Below are 21,583 nucleotides of genomic sequence, written 5' to 3' on the forward strand. Positions count from 1 at the left end.
TCCTTTCCTGCCACAGATGCTGCTCGACCCGCTGAGTTCCTCCAGCAGATTGTTTGTTGCTCCAGATCCCAGCATCTGCAGTGTCTTGTGACTACAGATATTGCACTTAATGGGGGAGAGGCAACATCCAAAACCATCTGAAAGGTTAAGAGCTCAGCATCCAAACTTACATTCACAGAATGTGCCATTGCCTTTGAAGCCAGCTGCACATTTACAGTACGTGGAGCCAGATGTGGAGATACAGCTGTGCAAGAAGATTAAGATTCAGAGTGTAAGCAAAATAGATTTAGTGAATCATAAAAATCATTCATTCAAAATGGCTCTGTTACCAAACGAACAGATGAAAGGAGCTACGTACTTGGCACTTGAATGACAAGTGTTGCCACACAGGTTGTCAGTAATCTCTGTAAAATAAAAAAAACACACTGCAGATGTTAGTCCTTTTGGTTTTCCTTAGAAGTCTCAGCATAGGAAAGTCTGAGCTATGTTGAATATGGATATCTTGTTTGTGATGTAGTATTTTCAGGTCAATTGACTGGGATAAAGGTCTAGTGCAGAAGGTAACAAATCTGGGCTGTGCTTGCATTGTGTCGCTGAGGGTCTGCTACACTGTCAGAGGTTCTGTCTCCCAGCTGCAGCACTGAACGGAGTCAGTGACTATTTGCTTGTAAGTTAAATGTTCCTGTGATACAACAGGGGAAAAAAAAATCACAGTGTGTACCGGCCAACATTCCTCACTGCCATCAACAAAGCGTTTATTCCTTTGTTTACTGCTAGCAAAGCTTTGGTGTAACATTTCAGCCTCTACTTACTACACTCCATGAAATCCACTGATTGTGAGGTGCGCTTTGATCTCTGGTGGATGTGAGAAATTTGTTAAATGAGTACAAGTGAATAGAGAGAAAACTCATGGGTTATTTTGGGTGTTCACTTGTGTTTCTATGAAGCTGATTGTTAAAGGTTTGTAAGAAAGCATTTGCAGTTAAAAATCACCTTTCAACCACAGGGAATCCCAAAATACTATAATGGAAGTGTAACCACTGTTCCAAGATAGGAGTGGAGCAGTCAATTTTTTTTGTACAGGATGTTCCCACAATCAGCAGTGTGATAATGAAGAGATAATTTGTTTTTAATGATGTTGATTACTGTATAAATATTAATCAGAACACTGGAATAATTCCTTTGTTCTCTGATACAGTGCTATGGGATCTTAATTGATTCACTCAAGATGAGGAGGGGGCTTCAGCTGAGTTTCTCATAACCAAATTCTAGCTTTCTTTTACTCTCAAGTGGAAAAGATTGGAAACCAGCATCACTGGTAAGGCATGGTGCAATAGGCCAATCTTTACTCTGTACTGTTATTGTTATTACCTGTACTACCTCAATGCACTCTGTACTAACTCAGTGTAACTGCACTGTGTAATGAATTGACCTGTACAATCGGTATGCAAGACAAGTTTTTCCACTGTACCTCGGTGCAAGCAACAATAAAAAACCAATATCAATATCAATCTGATTGGTCAGTGAATGATCTGTTCCTATATTTTTTATTGGAACATAGTTACTAAAGTGAAGTCTTATCTGAACTCCAGTTGCTAATATTAAACGTGCTGAAAATGTAAACACAGACTAGGATAAAGTGGCCCTGTTCTCAATGGTTTGCTTTGTGAAGATTTTTTCATTGGGGAGTAGGTATCCACACACTCCAAGTGTGGAAGATCCTCTCATGATCTTCCCTGCCAAGTCCTCTGAGAACATCAAATAAGACCTCCACTCATTCTTCTAAATTCCAAGGAATATCAACTCATCGGACAATCCTCTTATCCCAGGAATCAGTCCAGTGAAACTTCATTGCATAGGATCCAAGGCAGATGTAGGTAAGCAGAACAAGATTGTACGCAGCATTCCAGGTATTGGCAAATCCGAAATAATTAAAGCAAGTCTTCCTTACATACTTCTATCTTATTTTATGCTCACAAAGACACAGAGGCCATTTGGCCCATTGGGTCAATGTTGGCTCCTGGGGAGAAACCCCATGAGGCTCATCCCCCTCTTATTCCCCTGTAGCCCAGCAACTTATCTTTTCCCCCACACATTCCCATTAAATTCCCTTTCATTTTTTTTTGCCATTAACGTACACAAGGGGGTAGTGTACAATAGCTACTCTGCCTTACTTGCCATTATAGTTGGCCAAGAGATTCTGCTAGATCTCCATCACGTTTGTGTGAAGGTAGGATGAAACTACACTCAACCCTGGCTCAGTGACTTCAGAACGTTTCCACTCTCCCACTCTCTGCATGTTATACCTCTAGCTGGTAACTAAGTCAACTGGTTTCATATGCAACACTGCAGCTGTGCTGTTGATTAGTAGGGAGATTATTATCAATACGAGAAATGGAATGATTTCAAGGGCTATTGAAAAGGGTCAGGGGAATGGGAGTGATTGGATAGTTCTTTTGTTCCAGAATCAGTAAAGGCTATGATGGGCTAAAATACAGCCAATAAGTAGCCCATCCAGCCTGTGAGTCTGCTCCCCCATTCAATACATTCATGGCTCAGCCTGTGGTCCTTCCAAATTCTTGCCAATCCCTACAGCCTCAGTGTCCAACAGTCTACTGATCTTGGTCTTAGATGTACTCAATGACTACTCATCCACAGCCCTCCTGGGCAGAGAACTAGAAGGATTCTCTACAACTACCCTCCATGTAAAGAAATCACTCCTAACCTCAATCCTTTTAAATATTTCTGCAGAAGCCCTCTAATAAATATGTCAGGACATCAGCTTCTTCAATGATTTCATGTGCTAGCTTTCTCATGAAAATTATCCTGATTCCTGACTATGAGAATGTGCACAGATAGTTTTGTTATTTTCAAAGGACAGAAGATAATGAATCCAAACTTACTCGTATCACAGAGGACACCTCTCCATCCAGGTTCACATTCACAACTACCATCCCCATTGATTCCTTCGCTGCATTTACCATGGACACATTTGCATTCTAGAAAAGTCATTGACACTATAGGTTAGTCTTGAAGAGTAAAATGCAAGAAAACATTCAGAAACAAGAGCAATAAGCATCATTTTCTTAAGGATCGTGCTTGGGATGTGGACAATATTTGTAAGACTGCATTTATTGCGTGAATAATCCCGGAGATTTCGCCTTTAGCTGCAACACAGAGGCATTAGATGTTGACCCAGTGACGTTGGAGGTATGAAGGTATTTGACATGCTGATTGGAGCTTTAGGGAAAGGACAAAAAGGAAAAGTGGAGGGTGACATCTTAGGTCTTTAAAATTAAAGAAGTCCTTGATCGAGAACAGGCTCTTAATTCACCTGGATCTCTGTTGCAGAGAGAAGCAGAGGGCTTTAAGACCTTCCCGATGGGGGATGGAGGTATATGAAGACTGGACATCCAAAGTGAAGATGAGGTTGTGGGTGCCGAGGAATTGGAAGTTGTCAAAATGATGCAGGGAAGGTGAGGTGTCTGGTGGGAAGGGACTGGACAGGGGAGACAAGATAGACTCAAGGTATGAGGAGACATGTTCAGTGCGGCATTCTGTCAGTGATTCTGCTTCCACCACTCCCTCAGGCAGTGCATTCCAAGTACTCACCTCTCTGGGTGAAAAATGTCCCGCTCAGGCCCCCTCTAAATCTTTTACTCCTTACCCTAAATCCATATGCTCTGATATGGGGAAAGGTTTCCTGCAGTCCCCTCTATCCAGCATTGGTAGTCTCTTGTGTCTCTGGAAATTCATCTGCACATTAACATTGTGTGTTTGCCAGTGATCTTTTAAAATGTTCTGAAGACACTGTAATATTGCATTGACCAGTTTAAAAGAGTGTTGTCAGGTTCCTTGATATGACACCATGCAACTTCAGAAATTGCAAGCATTACCGAAGTGCTCGAACTAAATATCTCACAGGTACTGATGAGAGACCTAGATAGTTTAGGAGAATGGGCAAGGAAATGGCAGATGAGATTCAATGTTGAGAAATGTGCCGTTGTACACTTTGGAAACAGAAATAAACGGGCAGATTATTATCTAGAAGGGGAGAAAATTCAAAGTACAGAAGTACAAAGGGACTTGGGGGTACTCGTGCAGGATACCCTAAAGGTTAACCACCAGGTCGGATTGGCAGTAGGGAAAGCGAATGCTATGTTGGCATTCATTTCGAGAGGTAAAGTGTATAAAAGTAGGGAGGTGTTGATGAGGCTCTACGGGGCACTAGTGAGGCCTCATTTGGAATACTGTGTGCAGTTTTGGGCCCCATATCTTAGGAAGGATGTGCTGATGTTGGAGCGGGTTCAGAGGAGATTTACGAGGATGATTCCTGGAATAAAAGGGCTTACATATGATGAGCGTTTGTCAGCTCTTGGACTGTACTCACTGGAGTACAGAAGAATGAGAGGGGACCTCATAGAAACATTTAGAATGTTGAAAGGACTGGACAGAGTAGGTGTGGCCAAGCTGTTTTCCTTGGTGGGGGAGTCCAGGACCAGAGGGCACAATCTTAGAATTAGAGGGTACAGGTTTAAAACAGAGTTGAGGAGAAATTTCTTTAGCCAGAGGGTAGTGAATTTATGGAATTCTTTGTCACGTACAGCAGGGGAGGCCCGATCATTGGAGGTGTTTAAGGGGGAGATAGATAGTTATCTAATTAGTCAAGGTATCAAGGGATATGGGGATAAGGCCAGAAATTGGGGCTGGAAAGGAATAGTTTTTTTTTCTTCTCATGGACATTTCCCCATTTCTCATTTCTTTTTCCCTTTCTTTTCTTTGGAGCAGACTCGATGGGCCGAATGGCCTACTTCTGCTCCCTTGTCTTGTGACCTTGTGATCTCATGAGGGGACCTTGAAGCATGCAGACACAACACTGGTTGACACTTCCAGCTACTGGTGTGCAATGTTTACTTGCAGAAAGGCTCCACCAATGATTCCTGAGAGCAGGGGCAAGCTCCCAGGTTTAGTGTGAGGTAGTCGACTTTCTTCGAAGCTTGAGGAGATTCGGCATGTCACCAAATACTCTAACAAACTTATACAGATGCACTGTTGAAAGTATCCTGACTTGTTGCATCATGGTCTGGTACGGCAATTGGAATGTTCAGGAATGTAAGAGGCTGAAGAGAGTGGTGGACACAGCCCGCTCCGTCATGGGCACAGCCCTCCCCACCACTGAGAGTACTGCCTGAAGAAAGCAGCATCTATCATCAAGGATCCCCACCATCCGGGTCGTGCCCTCTTCTCGCTGCTACCGTCAGGCAAGAGGTACAGAAGCCTGAAGTCCCACACCACCAGGCTCAGGAACAGCTACTTTCCTACAGCCATCAGATTCTTGAACTGACCTGCACAATGCTAAACCCACCTCAGCAACAGAACACTACGGACCACCTCTTGCACTACCGTGGACTTGTCTCTGATTGTGTCTTAGTTTTTGCACTAAGGTCTTGATTTTGCAGTCTTTTTTTCTCTCTCTCTCTTTGCTGTTGTATAATTTATGTATAATTTGTATTCTGTGTGTTGTCTGTACCTATGTGCCTCTGATGCTGCTATGCAAGGTAAGCTCAGTAGGTACAATTATAAGGGGTATAGACAGGGCAGACGGCAGGAAACTTTTCCCCATGTCAGGGGTAGATAAAAGTAGAGAACATAGATTTAGGTTAAGGGGTAAAAGATTTAGAGGGAGTCTGAGGGGGACATTTTTCCGGAATACACTGACTGAGAGAGTGGGGGCAAGCAGAGTCACCGATGGAATTTAAGAAGTGTCAAGACAAGCACTTGAATCACCCAGACATAAAAGTGCTGGGAGATGGGATTAATGCAGATGTCCATTTATGCTGGTCCTATTTGACCATGCTTGGCCCATATTCCTCTAAACCTTTCCTATCCATGAAACTGTTCAAATGTCTTTTAAAAGTTGTTTTTGTATCTGCTTCAACCACTTCCTCTGGCAGCTCGTTCCATATATGCACCACCCTCTGCATGAAGAAGTTGCCCCTCAGGTACCTGTTAAATCTTTCCCCTCTCACTTTTGCCCTCTAGTTTTGAATTCCCTCTTCCTGGGAAGCAGACTGTGTGTGTTCACCCTATCTATGCCCCTTATGATTTTATACACCTCTATAGGGTCACCCCTTATTTTCCTACACTCCAGGGAATAAGGTCCTAGCCTGGCCAACCTCTCCCTATAACTCAAGCCCTTAGAGTCCTGGAAACATCCTCGTAAATCTTCTTTGCACTCTTTTGCACTCTCCAAGAAGTGATGAGGACCGAGGACAGGTAAGGGATGCCAGATTCTCCCATCTGGGATTTCATAATAATTTGGAAGATTTCAAGGTTTCCTGATGCTAAAACCCCAAATGAGCAGATTTATTGAATTCAATTCCATAACTTGTCCCAGTGAGATTTAACCTCGTGACCTCGTTACTATATATACTGCACTGACATTTCGGTGACTCACTGCATAAGTAATTAATTGGTTATGCAGCACCTTATGAGATCCTGAGAGCATGAATCATTTTCCATAGAGCACCATGTGCAAGCTGTGGCAATCAATAAAACATTAAGGGGGAGGATTTCCTCTGTATATCAAGTGATAGTGTGATACCAAGTGATAACATTCGACATTTAACCATCGAATAGGATTTCCTTGATTGTTTTTAGAACAGATTTATGATCTGTAGGATGAGGGGGCGACACTTTTGCATGCTAGATTTACAATATCTTTTTATTTTCTTATATGGGCAAGGCCAGCAGTTATTGCTCATCCTTGACCGCACTTGATTAGGTGAGCTGCCTTCATGAAGTATTGGAGTCTCGGTGCTTCCACAGTGTTGTTGGGGAGGGAGTTCCAGAGATGATAATGGAGATATACTTCCAAGTCAGGATGGTGTGTGACCTGGTGGGGAACTTGCAGGCAGTGACCCCATGTGTACGTCTGTGCATATGGTGGTGGCCACGGGATTGGGAGGTGTTCCCAGAGTAGCCGAGGTGAGTGACTGCACAGTACACCATGCAGCGATGGTAAATGGGGTGCCAATCAAAGGGTCTGCTTCGTCCAGGATGGTTTTCAGTTTGCCAAGTGTTGGAGCACAAACTCAGATCCTGGTTTGTGGATCCCACTCTTGGCTTGTGCCTTGCAGACATTGGAGAAGACTTGGGTGTCAAGAAATGAGGCATTCACCGCAGAATACCCCACCTCAGTTTTGGTCACCCTGCTATAGGGAAGATGCCATTAAGCTGGAAAGAGTGCAGAGGATACTTACGATGCGGGGACTCGAGGGACTCAGTTATGGAGAGAGGTTGAGCAGGTTGGGACTTCTGTTCATTGGAGCGTAGGAGAATGAAGGGTGATCTTATGGAGGTGTATAAAATTATGAGGGGCATAGATAGGGGGAAAGCACAAAGTCTTTTTCCCAAGGTTGGGGAATCAAGAACTAGAAGGCATAAGTTTCGGGTGAGAGGGGAGAGATTTAATAGAAACCTGAGGGGCAACTTTTTCACATAGAGGGTGGTGGGTATATGAAATGAGCTGCCAGAGGAAGTGGTTAAAGCAGGTCCATTAACAACATTTACAAAGCATTTGTACAGGTGTAAGGATAGGAAAGGTTTAGAGGGAAATGGACCAGACAGGGGCAAATGGGACTAGTTTTGATGGGAATCTTGGTCGGCATGGACCAGTTGGGCCATGACTCAGGCCTAGTTTTGTAGCCATGGCATTTATGTGGCTGGGCTGTTGGCTTTCTGGTCAATGATATTGGTATTCATTAGGGAGAAGGACATGGAGGCTGGAGGGTTAATGGAGAGGTATGCTGATATTGTTCAAAGTGTTAGAAATATTGGTGCACATTAGTGTGGATAAATCCCCAGGGCCTGTTGGGTCCTATCCCAGGATGCTGAGAGAAACAAGGATGGAGATTACTGGGGCTCTGATGGAGATTCTTGCATCTTCGTCAGCCACTGGTGGAGTGGAAGATAGCTAATGTTGTCCCCTTGTTCAAAAAGGACAGTAGGGACCAACCTGGGAAAGTTCAGGCTGGTAAGCCTTACATTGGGTATAAGAGTTGGGATGTCATTTTGCAGCTGGACAAAACATTAGTTAGACTGCACTTGGAATATTGCGAGCAGTCCTGGTCATCACGCGACAGGAAGGATGTGGTAGCAATAGAGAGAGTGCAGAAGGGATTCGCCAGGATGTTAAGATTTCTTTATTAGTCACATGTACATCGAAACACACAGTGAAATGCATCTTTTGCGTAGTGTGTTCTGGGGGCAGCCCACAAGTGTCGCCACGCTTCCAGCGCCAACATAGCATGCCCACAACTTCCTGACCCGTACGTCTTTGGAATGTGGGAGAAAACTGGAGCACCCGGAGGAAACCCACGCAGTCACAGGGAGAACGTGCAAACTCCTTACAGACAGCAGCTGGAATTGAACCTGGGTCGCTGGCACTGTAATAGCGTTACGCTAACCGCTACACTATCGTGCCTGCCCATGTTGCCTGGAATGGATGGCTCTAGGAAAGATTGGATAGGCTGGGCTTATTCTCATTGGAACAGAGGAGGCTGAAGGGTGACCTTATAGAGATTTATAAAGTTATGAGGGGCATTGAGTAGATAATTAGAGCCTTTATCCCTGGGCAGGAAGTCTAGAACTGGAGGGCACAGATTTAAGGTGAGAGGGAAAAAATTTAAAGGAAATCTGAGGGGTAAGCTTGGTCACACAGTGGATGGTAGTTACCAAAAACAACATGAGGTGGTGGTAGATATAATTACAACGCTGAAAAGCCATTTGGACAGGTACTTAGATAGGAAAGGTGCAGAGGTGAACAGACCTGATGGGGGCAGATGGGATTGGCTTAGACAGGAATCATGGTCAGCATGGAAGAGGTGGGCTGAAAGGCCGTTTCTATGCTGTACAACTCTATGATTCCATGGCAGGCATGGTAGTGTGGCAGTTAGCCTAACGCTATTACAGTGCCAGCAACTCAGGCTCAATTGCAGCCGCTGTCTGTAAGGAATTTGTACGTTCTCCCCGTGTCTGAGTGGGTTTCCTCCGGGTGCTCCGGTTTCCTCCCACATTCCAAAGACGTACGGGTTAGGAAGTTGTGGGCACGCTATGTTGGTGCCGGAAGCGTGGCGACACTTGAGGGCTGCCCCCAGAACACACGACGCAAAAAGATGTATTTCACTGTGTTTCGATGTACATGCGACTAATAAAGATATCTTAAAATCCTGATGGTGGAGGAATCAGCAGTGTTCGTTCAATGTCAAGGAGAAGGTTGAATGAGATGGCACTTTTACCCTAGATCCTTGTCAGAAGTGGGATAAGTAAAGGAGGGAGAAAAAGTTAGAAGGACTATGCTGATTGGGTGTTATGAAGAGAGGTGGCAGTGGGTGCTATGAAGAGAAGGTGGGAGGAGACTTGTGTGAGTATTAACATCAGCAAGGATCAGATGGTAAGTCCAAAGGAACTGAGTACTGAGGGAGATTCACTTGGAGAATCCAGGCCACAGTGTTTGGATGGAATTACATCTGTACAGTCCATGGGTAATCTTTGGGAAATATAAACCTAGTGATCAGTGTGCTAAGATAAGGCCGCAGTCAGGATACATACCTTGATCACAATGTATTCCATGCATTCCATTAACACAGGTCTCACAGGCTGTACCTGTGAAACCTTCCTCACATATGCAGATCCCTGTGCCATCGATACCGTCCTGGCAAAGTCCATTCCCGTGGCACCAGCTTCCAACCTTTCCTGGACATGCTTGGCACTGTCGTCCAAAGTAGCCAGGACAGCAGTCTCGAGTCTGGAAACAAAATCAGAAGCAGTGGGGTGGATAATAACAACAATTCCAGGGTCTGCCTAATACCTAGTTGAATCACTGGCACTTAAATGGTGTTCGGCAGGTGTCCTACTGACAAGAGTCCAGGCTAGCCTAGGTCCTCACTGGGACACTGCTTCTTGAATGGTGTAGAGGTCAGTGCTGACACAGAACCCCCGACCTCATTGTAAGTGATGGGGATCAGAGGAAAGGGAAAGGCAAGTGACTTGTTTTAAATTATTATACTCTAACATTTTTAATTATCTTAATTTATTTTCAATTAACTGTATTTCTTAATTTTTTAATATAAATTACATTAATTGAAGGACCACATTATGTACAGATTAGCTGCTACATTTTTACTTTAATTTTAAAACGATTTAAAACCCCTTGGAGAAAATTAAAAACAATTTAAAATCACTTGCGGCTTTTGCAGATGGCAAAGCTGGGGGAGGGATTTTGCTGGCTGTGAGAGTTATGAGAGCTTTTATTCGAGGCAGGTCTTCCTCACTGTGTTGCTCAAGGCCCTGTCCGCACTGAGACACACTGCGAAGTTCCAGGAAGCTTCAGCTCAGTGAACCTGTCCCTGTGCGTGGACCAGAGGAGAACGGGTGTGGGGAGGCACAAGACAGAGAGTTTGATTGGGAGACCAGGAAGCTAGATCTGGCCTCTAATGTCTGATCAATGCTGATGGGACCCCTCCCAATATGTACATTGGTATTGGTTTATTGTTGTCACGTGAACCAAGATACAGCAAACAGCTATTGTTCGTGTGCCATCCAGACAGATCATGCCATACCTAAATATATCGAGGTAGTAATAAAAACAGAATGCAGAATATAGTGTAACTACCGAGAAAGTGCAGTGCAGATAAACAAATAAAGTGCAAGGGCCACGATGAGGTAGATTGGGAGATCAAGAGTTCATCTTTAGTGTATGTGAGGTCCATTTAAGAGTCTGATAACAGTGGGATAGAAGCTGTCCTTGGATCTGGTGGGACATGCTCTTAAGATGGGGGAAGAGAGAATGACCAGGGTGGGAGAGATCCTTGTTGGCTGCTTTCCCAAGGCAGTGGGCAGTGTAGATGGAGTCAATGGAGGGGAGGCTGGTATATATATATGTAAGATTTCTTTATTAGTCACATGTACATCGAAACACACAGTGAAATGCATCTTTTGCAGAGTGTTCTGGGGGGCAGCCCACATGTGTCGCCACGCTTCTGGCACCAACATAGCATGCCCACAACCTCCTAACTCATATGTCTTTGGAATGTGGGAGGAAACCGGAGCACCCGGAGGAAACCCACATGGACACGGGGAGAACGTACAAACTTCTTACAGACAGCAGCCAGAATTGAACCCGGGTCGCTGGCCCTGTAATAGCGTTATGCCAACTGCTACACTACCGTGCCTGCCCACACACTGGCTGCGTTCACAACTCTCTGCAACAGTTCATATATGTAGAATCCAAAATTGGAAGAATGATTACACTACATTGGGGAGCAGACAGGGAATTGTTTTCAACCAATATGTGACAACTGGGTCCACGTTTCTTTCCTTGTTCAGGAATTAGAATGGGCTCCACTCATCATTGTGGTGATTTGGATCCCATTTCCTGGATTTGGGTCATTCCCAGCAACAATTAGGCTCTAACTAATGATCTCCCACCCCTCAGCCCTTGGGAAAACTCTGAAGATAAACAGGGACCAAGTGAGAGAAGTCATCATTCAGACTCAGAAGAGGTCCAATAATTGGGGTAGAATTTCCCACTGAGAATAAGGTCTTCATTGGCTAAATTCTGGGGATTAAAATGTAGAGAGTGGAACGTCTACTTAGCCCCTGTCGCTCCCACATGTCGTGATGCGCCTTTATTTGGTGGCATGAAAAGCAGGAATGGTTTAGGCTTCGTTTGCCTGGGCCAACTGTGCCCTTGAAACTGGGCCACAGGATCACAGAAACACATACATTTATAGACAGAAGGAGGCCATTCAGCCCAACTATGTCCACGTCAACCACAAAGGAATATAGCGACCAATGCCACATTTCAGCTCTCCTAGAGTTATACAGAGATACAGCGCAGAAACAGGCCCTTCAGCTGCTGAGTCCATATTGACCATCACCACCCATTTAGTCTAATCCTACATCAACCTCATTTTTTATTCTCCCCATATTCTCTTCAACTACCCCCCCCCCCCCCCGAGGTTCTACCCCTCATCTAGAAACTAGGGGCAATTTACAGCAGCCAATTAGACTACAAACCCACACGTTTTTAGGACGTAACTAGAAGTCCATTGTGGTCACAGGGAGAATGTGCAAACTCCACAAAGGTAGCGCCTGAGGTCGGGATTGAACCGGGCTCTGTGAGGCGGTGGCTCTATCATACGTACCATCCTGTCTCTCAGTAGGTGACAGCACATCAATTGCTCATCCAGATACATTTTAAACATGATGAGGGCTTTAGCCTCCATCAACCTTTTAGCCAGGGAGTTCCAGAACTCCACCACTCTGCATAGGAAGTTTTTTTCCCTTAACTTCCCTACTTAAGGAAATAGAAATAAGTCAATCTCCCCTAGTTATTGGCGTTTCTGTTAAGGGAAACGTCCTTCTTATTCACCATAAATAGATTACTCATAACTTATTTCCTTAGCCTTTTCTATTCCAAACAACACAACCCAGCTAGTCTTTCCTCTTAACTAAAATGCTCCAATCCTGGTAACATGACGTGTAAATCTCTTCACCCCTCTGAGTGTATTATTTGCCCCTCTGGAGAGCATATTTAAATACATATCCAGCGTGGATTCCAAAGGTGTCTCTGCTCTTCAGTAAGGAAGTCTCATTGTCAAGAAGCAGAGTTAACAATGATGCAGCCTCTGCATGAAAAGCAGGAATGGTTTAGGCTTCGTTTGCCTGGGCCAACTGTGCCCTTGAAACTGGGCCACAGGATCACAGAAACACATACATTTATAGACAGAAGGAGGCCATTCAGCCCAACTATGTCCACTTCAACCACAAAGGAATATCTCTATAGAACCGCAGAATGTTTGCAGTACAGAAGGAGGCCATTCAGCCCACAGTATTAGTACTGGCTCTATATAACAACAATCCAGTTAATCCCACTCCCCTTTTACCATAGCTCTGCAAATTGTTTCCTGTCCGATCCTTTTCCAGCCCCCTTTTCCATTCTACAATTGAATCTGCTCCCACTGTTATGAGGGGTATCTGGAGGGGGACAGGTCTAGCAAGCTGAAAGTCCTTGCCTCCCTCAGTCACTCCTTATTCGCCCAGAGGTGGTAACAGAGGGAATTTAATTTTAACCGTTTTTGCAGTTTGTATAATTTTTATTTGGTATTTTCTTTTCATTTTCCTTCCCCAGAAAAGTCTAAACACCTGAGCAAGGTAAATTATGCAGAACAGTTAGCTGATTAATAGGCATTGTAAAGATCCAGAAAGCATAATGAAGGAAGGATCAGCAAGGAAGTTCAATAATAATTTTGGATTTGTTAGTTCATGTCTAAATTGGCACAGGGTTTCCTCCGGGTGCTCTGGTTTCCTCCTACATTCCAAAGACGTACGGGTTAGGAAGTTGTGGGCATGCTATGTTGGCGCCGGAAGCGTGGCGACACTTGTCGGCTGCCCCCAGCACATTCTCAGACTGCGCTGGTTGTTAGTGCAAAAAAGACGCATTTCACTGTGTGTTTCGATGTACATGTGACTAATAAATAAATATTATTATTATTAGGTGGGGACAGAGGCAAATTAATCTCTGCCTCTCACACTTGCCACAGTTTTCATAAGATCCAAGGGAGAGGTTGGACAAAGGTGGGAGGGTGCACACAGAGGGCACATACATGGCCAATGTCAATGGCTGTGGAGAGAACAGTTTTAAAGATTGGAGTTGGCAGTGGATCTCTTTTCTTTTCTCCCCGTTCCCATTGGAATTTGGAGGAAATTCCCCTTACACTGTTTACTGAGACAACTAGATTTCTGTAATTAATTTTTCAAGGTCCAATGGCTGTTAAAATAACAGTTCAACCAACTGCACTGTGGTTGGTTCGATGGACACAGGTTTGTGGATTGGGGTGGGGCCAACAGGACAAAGACTTTCATGGCCAACTTGGAAGCCAGCCCACAGATGCTGGCTTCTTTGAACATAGAACATTGAACAGTACAGCACAGTACAGGCCCTTCAGCCCACAATGCTGTGCTGAAATATATGAACACTTCCTCCATGATCGATCTAACCCTTCCCTCCTGCACAGCCCATAACCCTCCATTTTTCTTACATCCATGTGCCTATCTAAGAGTCTTTTAAATGTCCCTATTGTACCAGCCACCCCAGTAATGCATTCCAGGCACCCACCACCCTCTGTGTAAAGAACCTACCTCTTGACATTTCCCCTGAACTTTCCTCCTCTGACCTTAAACTGATATCCTCTGGTATTGGCTATTGCCACTCTGGGGAAAAGGTGCTGGCTGTCCACTTTGTCTATGCCCCTCATAACCTTAATACACCTCTATCAAGTCGCCTCTGATCCTGTGTCATTCCGAAGAGAAAAGCCCTAGCTCGCTCAACCTTTCCTCGTAAGACATGTTCTCTAATCCAGGCAGCATCCTGGTAAATCTCCTCTGCACCCTCTCTAAAGCTTCCACATCCTTCCTATAATAAGGTGAACACAATACTCTAAGTCAGCAGTTGAATGATCTCCATCCCCGTGCTCCCACCCCCTCAACCCCAGCATCATCCCCATCATTGGGAGCATCCATTCCGGGACTCAGAATTCAAGTATCTGCTTGGTTCACTTAGTAATACTCTCACCTCCTAGAGGCAAAAGATTGTGAGTTCAAGACCCACATAAGGTAGCATAAGATTAAAGCAAAATTTTACTTAAAGTTAATGGCCTAGACTCTGACAAGCCAAGCAAATCACGTGACTAAAAATAAGTGCAGGGTAAAAGGACAGAAATACTGGTGAGGGAATCAGGAAATCTTAAAGTTAGAACCAGGCTCTGGAGGGATACAGAAGTGCAGAGGATCTGGAATTTTCTCTGTCTCAGACAGATGTCGAGGCTGATGGGGTTGCCTTAAATAAGCACTTCAAAATTTTGAGAGGTGCATTTACGTTGGGTAAGGGAGATGAAACCAAAATAGGCAATTGGAACAATGAGCAAAAAAAAACACACTGCTGGAGGAACCCAGCAGCATCTATGGAGACAAAGGAATGGTTGACATTTCAGGTCAAGACCCTGCATCAGGGCTGAGAGTGTAGAGGGAAGGTAGTCGGTGTAAAGAGGTGAGGGGGAGGGATGAGACAGGGGTTAGTAGGGGAAATCAGGTGACCGGCTGAGTTCCTCCAGCAGTTTGTTTTTTGCTCCCAGATTCCAGCATCTGCAGTCTCTTGTGTCTCTTATTGGAACAATGATACAGATTAGCCAAGATCTAACTCAATATTAGAACAATGTCAAAGTGTTGAATGACCTTCTCCTGTTGCTTTGAACATAGGTCAAAATAAAGACTTAATGAGAACAAATAACTTGCCTTTGTGGGTCGAGGCTTTGCAAAATGGATGTTGTTAGTCTTGAATGTTGCTGATGACATATTTTACCAAGAAATATATTCTATTTTTATCTTAAATCAGATTTGAATTTTACTTACAATCACAGTCTTCACACAGCTTGACACACAGCCAAGATACAGTAACCTCTTCCCTTGAAGATATGATGCAGTGATGCAGTTTTTCCTTTTTCCCATCTGTGGAAACCAAAAATAAATAAAAGAGTTCTGCACCAAAGCTGTAGAATATTTTCCATTATAGTCTGACAAGGAAAATCAATTCTTACCACAGGGCTTAATCCAGGAGGACATTTCGATTTCTGTTGGCAGTTAATACACTTGCCCTTTAAGAAAGAACAAATATTCTTTATACATAAGATTCGGAGATTTTGTGAGTTCCAATGTTTCTCTGGTTGCTCTGCTAAACCCACCAGAGTTTGTATGGTTTTGGGAGAATGATCAGCTTATTTCAGTGAAGCTGATGGGTGCCTACAATGCTTGGTGTATCTCAGGCACCACCTTGCTCTGGAGTCTGGAATAGCAGGCTCCTATGAGAAAACTATACCTCCCAAATTTCTTGCTAAAATGGGCCCTATGGATTCCAAGTTGTTAGTGGCAACATTTATATAACTGTTCCTGCACACCCATGCCAGAAGTCTTCAATTGCTAATGCTAATTGAGGTGATGGAGTTTCAGCTGCTCGTTGAACAACCGTCCCAATATTTGCCTTCTTTGACCACAATCCTGACGAGCGTGTAGCCAATGGCTATAGCACATGCTTAGTGCTAACAATTAACGATGAATTTAAATCCCACACTGTTCACTGTGGACAACTTTTGTTAAGGGGATTACAGTACAGGCAATTCCCAGGTTATGTAAGGTATTGGTATTGGTTTACTATTGTCACTTGTACTGAGGTACAGTGAAAAACTTGTCTTGCATACTGTTCATACAGATCAATTCATTACACAGTGTAGATACATTGAGTTAGTACAGAGTGCATTGAGGTAGTACAGGTAAAAACAATAACAGAATACGGAGTAAAGTAACTTCACAACTTCACAGGGAAGTGCATTGCAGGTAGACAATAAGGTGCAAGGTCATAACAAGGTAGATGGTGAGGTCAAGAGAGAGTCCCCGTAAACCGATTTCTCTGTAAGTCCAAAATGAACATTTCCCTTGTACCCTGCTACACACACTTCCTATAATTCTTTCATTTCATAGAATATCTTCTATGTTCACCCTCACACTACCCACCAATTGATCAATGGAACATATACTGTATCCAGTTGTTAATGAATAGCACAAAACATTTTATTATTATTTGTTAGGCTCCTTTAGAAATTTATGGGAGAATTTACGTAAAGTCGGATTTTCATAAGTCAGGTCTTCTGTGACCCAGGGAGCTGTATTTTGCGATGTTGGGAACAAAGGCTGCTGCTTGGTTTAGAGAAATATTGAAACTCATTGGCACAGATGGGTAGGCTCAACTGCCTGAAGAATAATAAGCAATTTCTCGAAAAGCAGAAGGAGTTCTGCATCACCTAACATGCTGTACTTTTGATTTGACGTTAACTCAGAGTAATTTGTTAGCTGGCTGTGAGAGATCCCATGACATAGTTGCAAAGAGAAGCAAGGGGCTTCTCCCTAATATTCTGGCCAGCATTTAGCACTTAACTGAAGCAGCAAAAATCTGACTATTCTCACGTCAGTGTTCGCACAAGTGCAAAGTGACCGCTACATTTCCTACTTTAAAAGAATAACTATATTTCAGAAGTTCTCAGTTACAGTCATAGAGTAATACAGCACAGAAACAGGCCCTTCAGCCCAACTGGTCCATGCTCACCAAGATGCCCATCTAAGCTGGTGGACTGTCTCCCAAGGCTTGTATGGCAAAGATCAGGCCTTTAATTTACAGAAGTGTCCCCAGCCACCATCTTTGCAAATGTGGAGGGGGTTGATGAAGCAGGTGGTTAAATAACTAGGCGCTGCAAATCATGACTCCTCTGAGGATCAGGGACATGGATCTCCCAATTTCGTGATCCCTACTCCCTCTTGCATTACTGTGGGAAGCAGGGGGAGGATCTAGACCCTGCGAAAGATCTGGGGCCCAAGCACAACTGTACTGGGAGCTCCACAAAGTTCCTTCAGATCACTTTGAACTTTTACCTGCATTATTGTTGTTTCGTTGGTGTCACATCGATTTTTCTGGATCTCCAGAACCTTTGTTAGTCCGTGGATCACTCCTTTGTCTGTTTCCACATTGGTGAAGTTGACCGGTGCATCATTCACAAAAAGCTACAAATGATAGAGTCATAGAGGGATACAGCGCAGAAACAGGCTGCACACACCATCAACCACCCATTTTACTCTCATCCTGCATTAATCACATTTTACTCTCCCACATCCTTATCAATTCCCCCCAGATTCTACCACTCACCTACACACTAGGGGCAAGTTACAGCAGCCAACCTACCAAACTACAACTCCCCCTCTTCTCCAGGTGTGTGTAAATTTCTTCTCTCAGAAGGTAGTGAATCTCTGCAATTCTCTGCCCCCAAGGACAGTGGAGGCCAGATCATTAGATATACTTAAGGTGGAGATAGATAAATATTTGAAAGATTGAGGAATTGAGGATTATAGGGAACAGGCACAGAAGAGGCGTTGAGGCCAGCATAGATCAGCCATGATAATGTAGAATGGTGGGGCAAACTTAAGGGCCAGAATGGCCTTCTCCTCCTCCTATTTTCTTGTGTTCTTGGCACTGGGGTGCACTCTATTAATTAAATAATCTGGAATCAGAGGCAGCAATCATGAAACTTCTCGCCTGTTGTAAAACCCCATCTGGTTTCACAACTGTGCATCAGCAAAGGGTTTATAAGCCATTCAGTTTGGCCAAAGTGCATTCACAAGTATAAAAAGAATAAAAACAGATTGACCTAGGCACTGGATTTGGACTTTGCAAAGGTACATGTAGCCTGGTAGACTGTGGAGAACATTTGCACCTAGCCTTGAAGAGCTGTCGCACAGATTAGTCACACAATAGTCTAGCATAGTCAAACTAATAAAAGCAGTGGTGTGGACAAGCAGGAGCACAAGACTCCTCCCTCCTCCTCATCTAAAGACAGTACATTAACACTGTACACTTTTGCTCCATAATAAGGATATGCATGCATGCTCTTCCAAACGCCGGCAAATTTATGTCCCCATCCTGCCCTTGCATTAAATCACACCCTTCAACCCACATTGCAGGGTCCTTCATCATGAGCCTTACCACCAGGGTAGAACCTTTAGAGGGGACAGTGCAGGGATAGATCTTGGGAGTACACAGGGACCCAAGAGGGGCTGTGGAGGAATTTAGTAGATCTTAATCCTCTTGGATTTCTACCAGTTATCAGTCACTCTCATAAAGATTTGATGGATAAAGTCAGTCCAAATGTTGAAAACTCCTCTCTGGGAGCACTGCTCTGTCAGAGGACACGGTGTGAGTGCCACGTTGTCACAGAGGCAATATTGAAAATAGGCATGATGGAGCAGCAGGCTAATTTCTTGTCTGACACCCCAGCTTCAGGATTGCCAAATCGCTCACCTCCAATGCGCTCTTGTCTTTATCTGAGGCCCAATTTCTGCCTTTAATATCTCCATTCATGACCTCTCCTACCTGTCAAGTACTTGCTGTATGTTATTTGCAGAAGGATGGATTGTTGTACATACAATACATATACCTGGCCATTTCTTTGAAAGAAACCAACTTGAAATGAAAAACCAAGCATTGTCTCTCTGTGCATTCCATTGTGCATGTCGCTCTCCATCAGCTTCTGTTCCAGAATGACATGGTATTTGAGTATATCTTCATCCTGTCGGGAAGATCAGGAGACATATTCTTTATATCCTTTACTGATTCCTAGCTTGGCAGCACTGACATATGGAGAGAGATTGGGTCAATTAGGCTCATACTCACTAGAGCTTGGAAGAATTTTACCAGGACTGGACAGATTAGATACAGGAAAGATGTTCCTGATGGCTGGAGTTCAGGACCAGGGGTCACAGTCTAAGGGTCAAGGGGTAAACCATGTGAAATTGAGATGGGGAGAAGTTTCTTCTAATAGAAAATAGTGGAATTCTCTACCACTGAAAGCAGTTTGAGGCCATATCATTAAATATATTGAAGGTAGACTTAGATATTTTTCTTAGGGTTTGAGCGATCAAGAGGTAAGGGGAGAAAGCTGGACCAGGGTATTGAATTTAGATGATCAATCACGTTGAATGGTACAGCAGATTCAAAGGATTGAATGGCCTACTCCTGCTCCTATTTTCTATATTTCTATATCATAAGCCATTGATTTATTTTACAAATGAAGCAAGAGTTCCTTCAGTAACCTGATGGAAAGCTACTAATTTTCACAAGGACAGTATCAGTGAAAAGCCAACCGCTGCATCCTGAAAATTTGTAGGTCAGGCAGCAGATGTGGAGAGAGAAACAGAGTCTGGTCATCAGAACTCAGCAGATGTCACTCCCATGAAGATTTAATCGATAAGGTCAGCTTAAGTTTTCCAGGTAACAGCAGATGAAATTCATGGGGCCTAGACAGGCAGGCAGTGTAGGAGCAGTGGACTGGTGTCCAGTTTATTCAGGTGACGCTCAAGGATGAATCGCGTTGTCTGCTCCACATGACTTGTGTGAAAATGCAAGGTCTGGAGGGGGTTGAGCTATCCCAATCCTAGTGTTTTCCTGCATGTTGGACCATCCCTTGCATGTTACATCACTTTCACTGATCCTGTTCTTTCTGCATTCCTTTGTTATAATGATTCATAACTAATTGTGAATGAAATAGTTTATGGAAATCAGCCACGTTAGATCAGGAAGGATTTTAACATTCTGCCTCCTGCCTTCAAACTTCCACATCTAATTTCGACTTCACAACTTGCCCTGGTGAGATTTGAACTCTCAAACATACCAGAGCATCAATGGCTTTCTCCTTGAGGTAATTCTCAATGGCATCATTATTTGGGGGGTAGACAGTGTAGGTGCTTGCACTCTCAATTTGTGTCGCCAGATTCTGTAGATGAAACACACAATAGGCATGCTTAAGCAATGTAACGTTTTCAACTTGTTAACAGCCAAGCACCGCAGAGCAGCGATTCATGATCAACTGGACTCTTTACCAATAGACTCACCTTTATAAACTCTCTGAAGCGAGAACATCCATGCATCTGGTCCAGTGTTGACAGCAGGCTGACTGATGCATCACTCATTGCTTGTTCGGGTATTAGAACCTACAACATCAAGAGTTGGTGTTACAAATGATTCATCCTTCAATGCCAACAAGAATATTGCTTTAAAATTATCTAAAACTGTGCTTGTACTGATGTCTTTAATTTATTTGCTTCTAAATTTATGGATATGAGAATCAGAGGAAGGTACCTGGGCATTGGGAGATAAGGAATTGCTTAGTGCACATAAAGGCTAGCAGTTAGTTAACTATTCTCAGGATGTCCCAACGCACCATACAGCCTAAGAAGTACTTCTGAAATGCAGCCACTGCTGTAACGTAGGAAACACAGGAGCCAACTTCACACAGCAAGATCCCATAAACAGAGATTCATAGAGATGGAAAGGCCCTTCCATCTACTGTGTTTGTACTGACCATGAAGCACCCATTTTTACACTAATTCTACCTTAACCCATGAATAATGTCCCACAAAAGAACTAAAAAGGGTAATAATTCACTGGAATAGCCACATTCATTCATTTCCAACATCCCCAAATTCACTTGTTCCACCATTGGAGGCCAAGATGAGATAATGACCAGATAAGCTGTAGTTCAGTGTTATCAGGGAAGGGATAAATACTGACCAGGTTTCCAAGGCTCTTCTTCAATACAGTTTCATTTATGCTACTTTGAGATAGTAGACAAGGGCTCAAATGAAATGGTGGCCATTCTGGACAGAGATAAGAAAAATTTCTTTATCCAGATGGTGGAGAGTTTTCTGCAATTCTCTAGCCAAGAAAACTCTGGTGGCTCCGTTGCTAAGTTTATTTCAGATGGAAATATGAAGGGAATCAAGGGCTGGTGCAGGAAAGAGTTGCTAAGTAAAATGCCAGCCCTGGTCAACTTGAAAGATGGAAAAGGTGTAAAGTGTGACTTATACCTGCTTCTGTTTCTTATGATTTTATGTTCTAACAAATAAATAAAATTATACACTTTGT

General features: G+C 43.6%; 1 protein-coding gene across 1 annotated transcript in view; it reads right to left on the reverse strand.

Annotated features, from left to right (window-relative positions):
- LOC127578574 (stabilin-2-like) overlaps positions 1 to 21,583 on the reverse strand; it is a 154,609-nt gene that overhangs the window by 53,149 nt on the left and 79,877 nt on the right. Inside the window, 10 exon segments of the mRNA XM_052030723.1 lie at positions 171 to 244; positions 359 to 404; positions 2,904 to 2,999; positions 9,613 to 9,808; positions 15,475 to 15,570; positions 15,660 to 15,716; positions 17,542 to 17,670; positions 19,098 to 19,229; positions 20,331 to 20,432; positions 20,551 to 20,649. Of these exon segments, the coding sequence (XP_051886683.1) occupies positions 171 to 244; positions 359 to 404; positions 2,904 to 2,999; positions 9,613 to 9,808; positions 15,475 to 15,570; positions 15,660 to 15,716; positions 17,542 to 17,670; positions 19,098 to 19,229; positions 20,331 to 20,432; positions 20,551 to 20,649 (1,027 nt within the window).

The sequence above is a fragment of the Pristis pectinata genome, chromosome 15 (genome assembly GCF_009764475.1).
Source record: "Pristis pectinata isolate sPriPec2 chromosome 15, sPriPec2.1.pri, whole genome shotgun sequence".
NCBI classification, from domain to species: Eukaryota; Metazoa; Chordata; class Chondrichthyes; order Rhinopristiformes; family Pristidae; genus Pristis; species Pristis pectinata.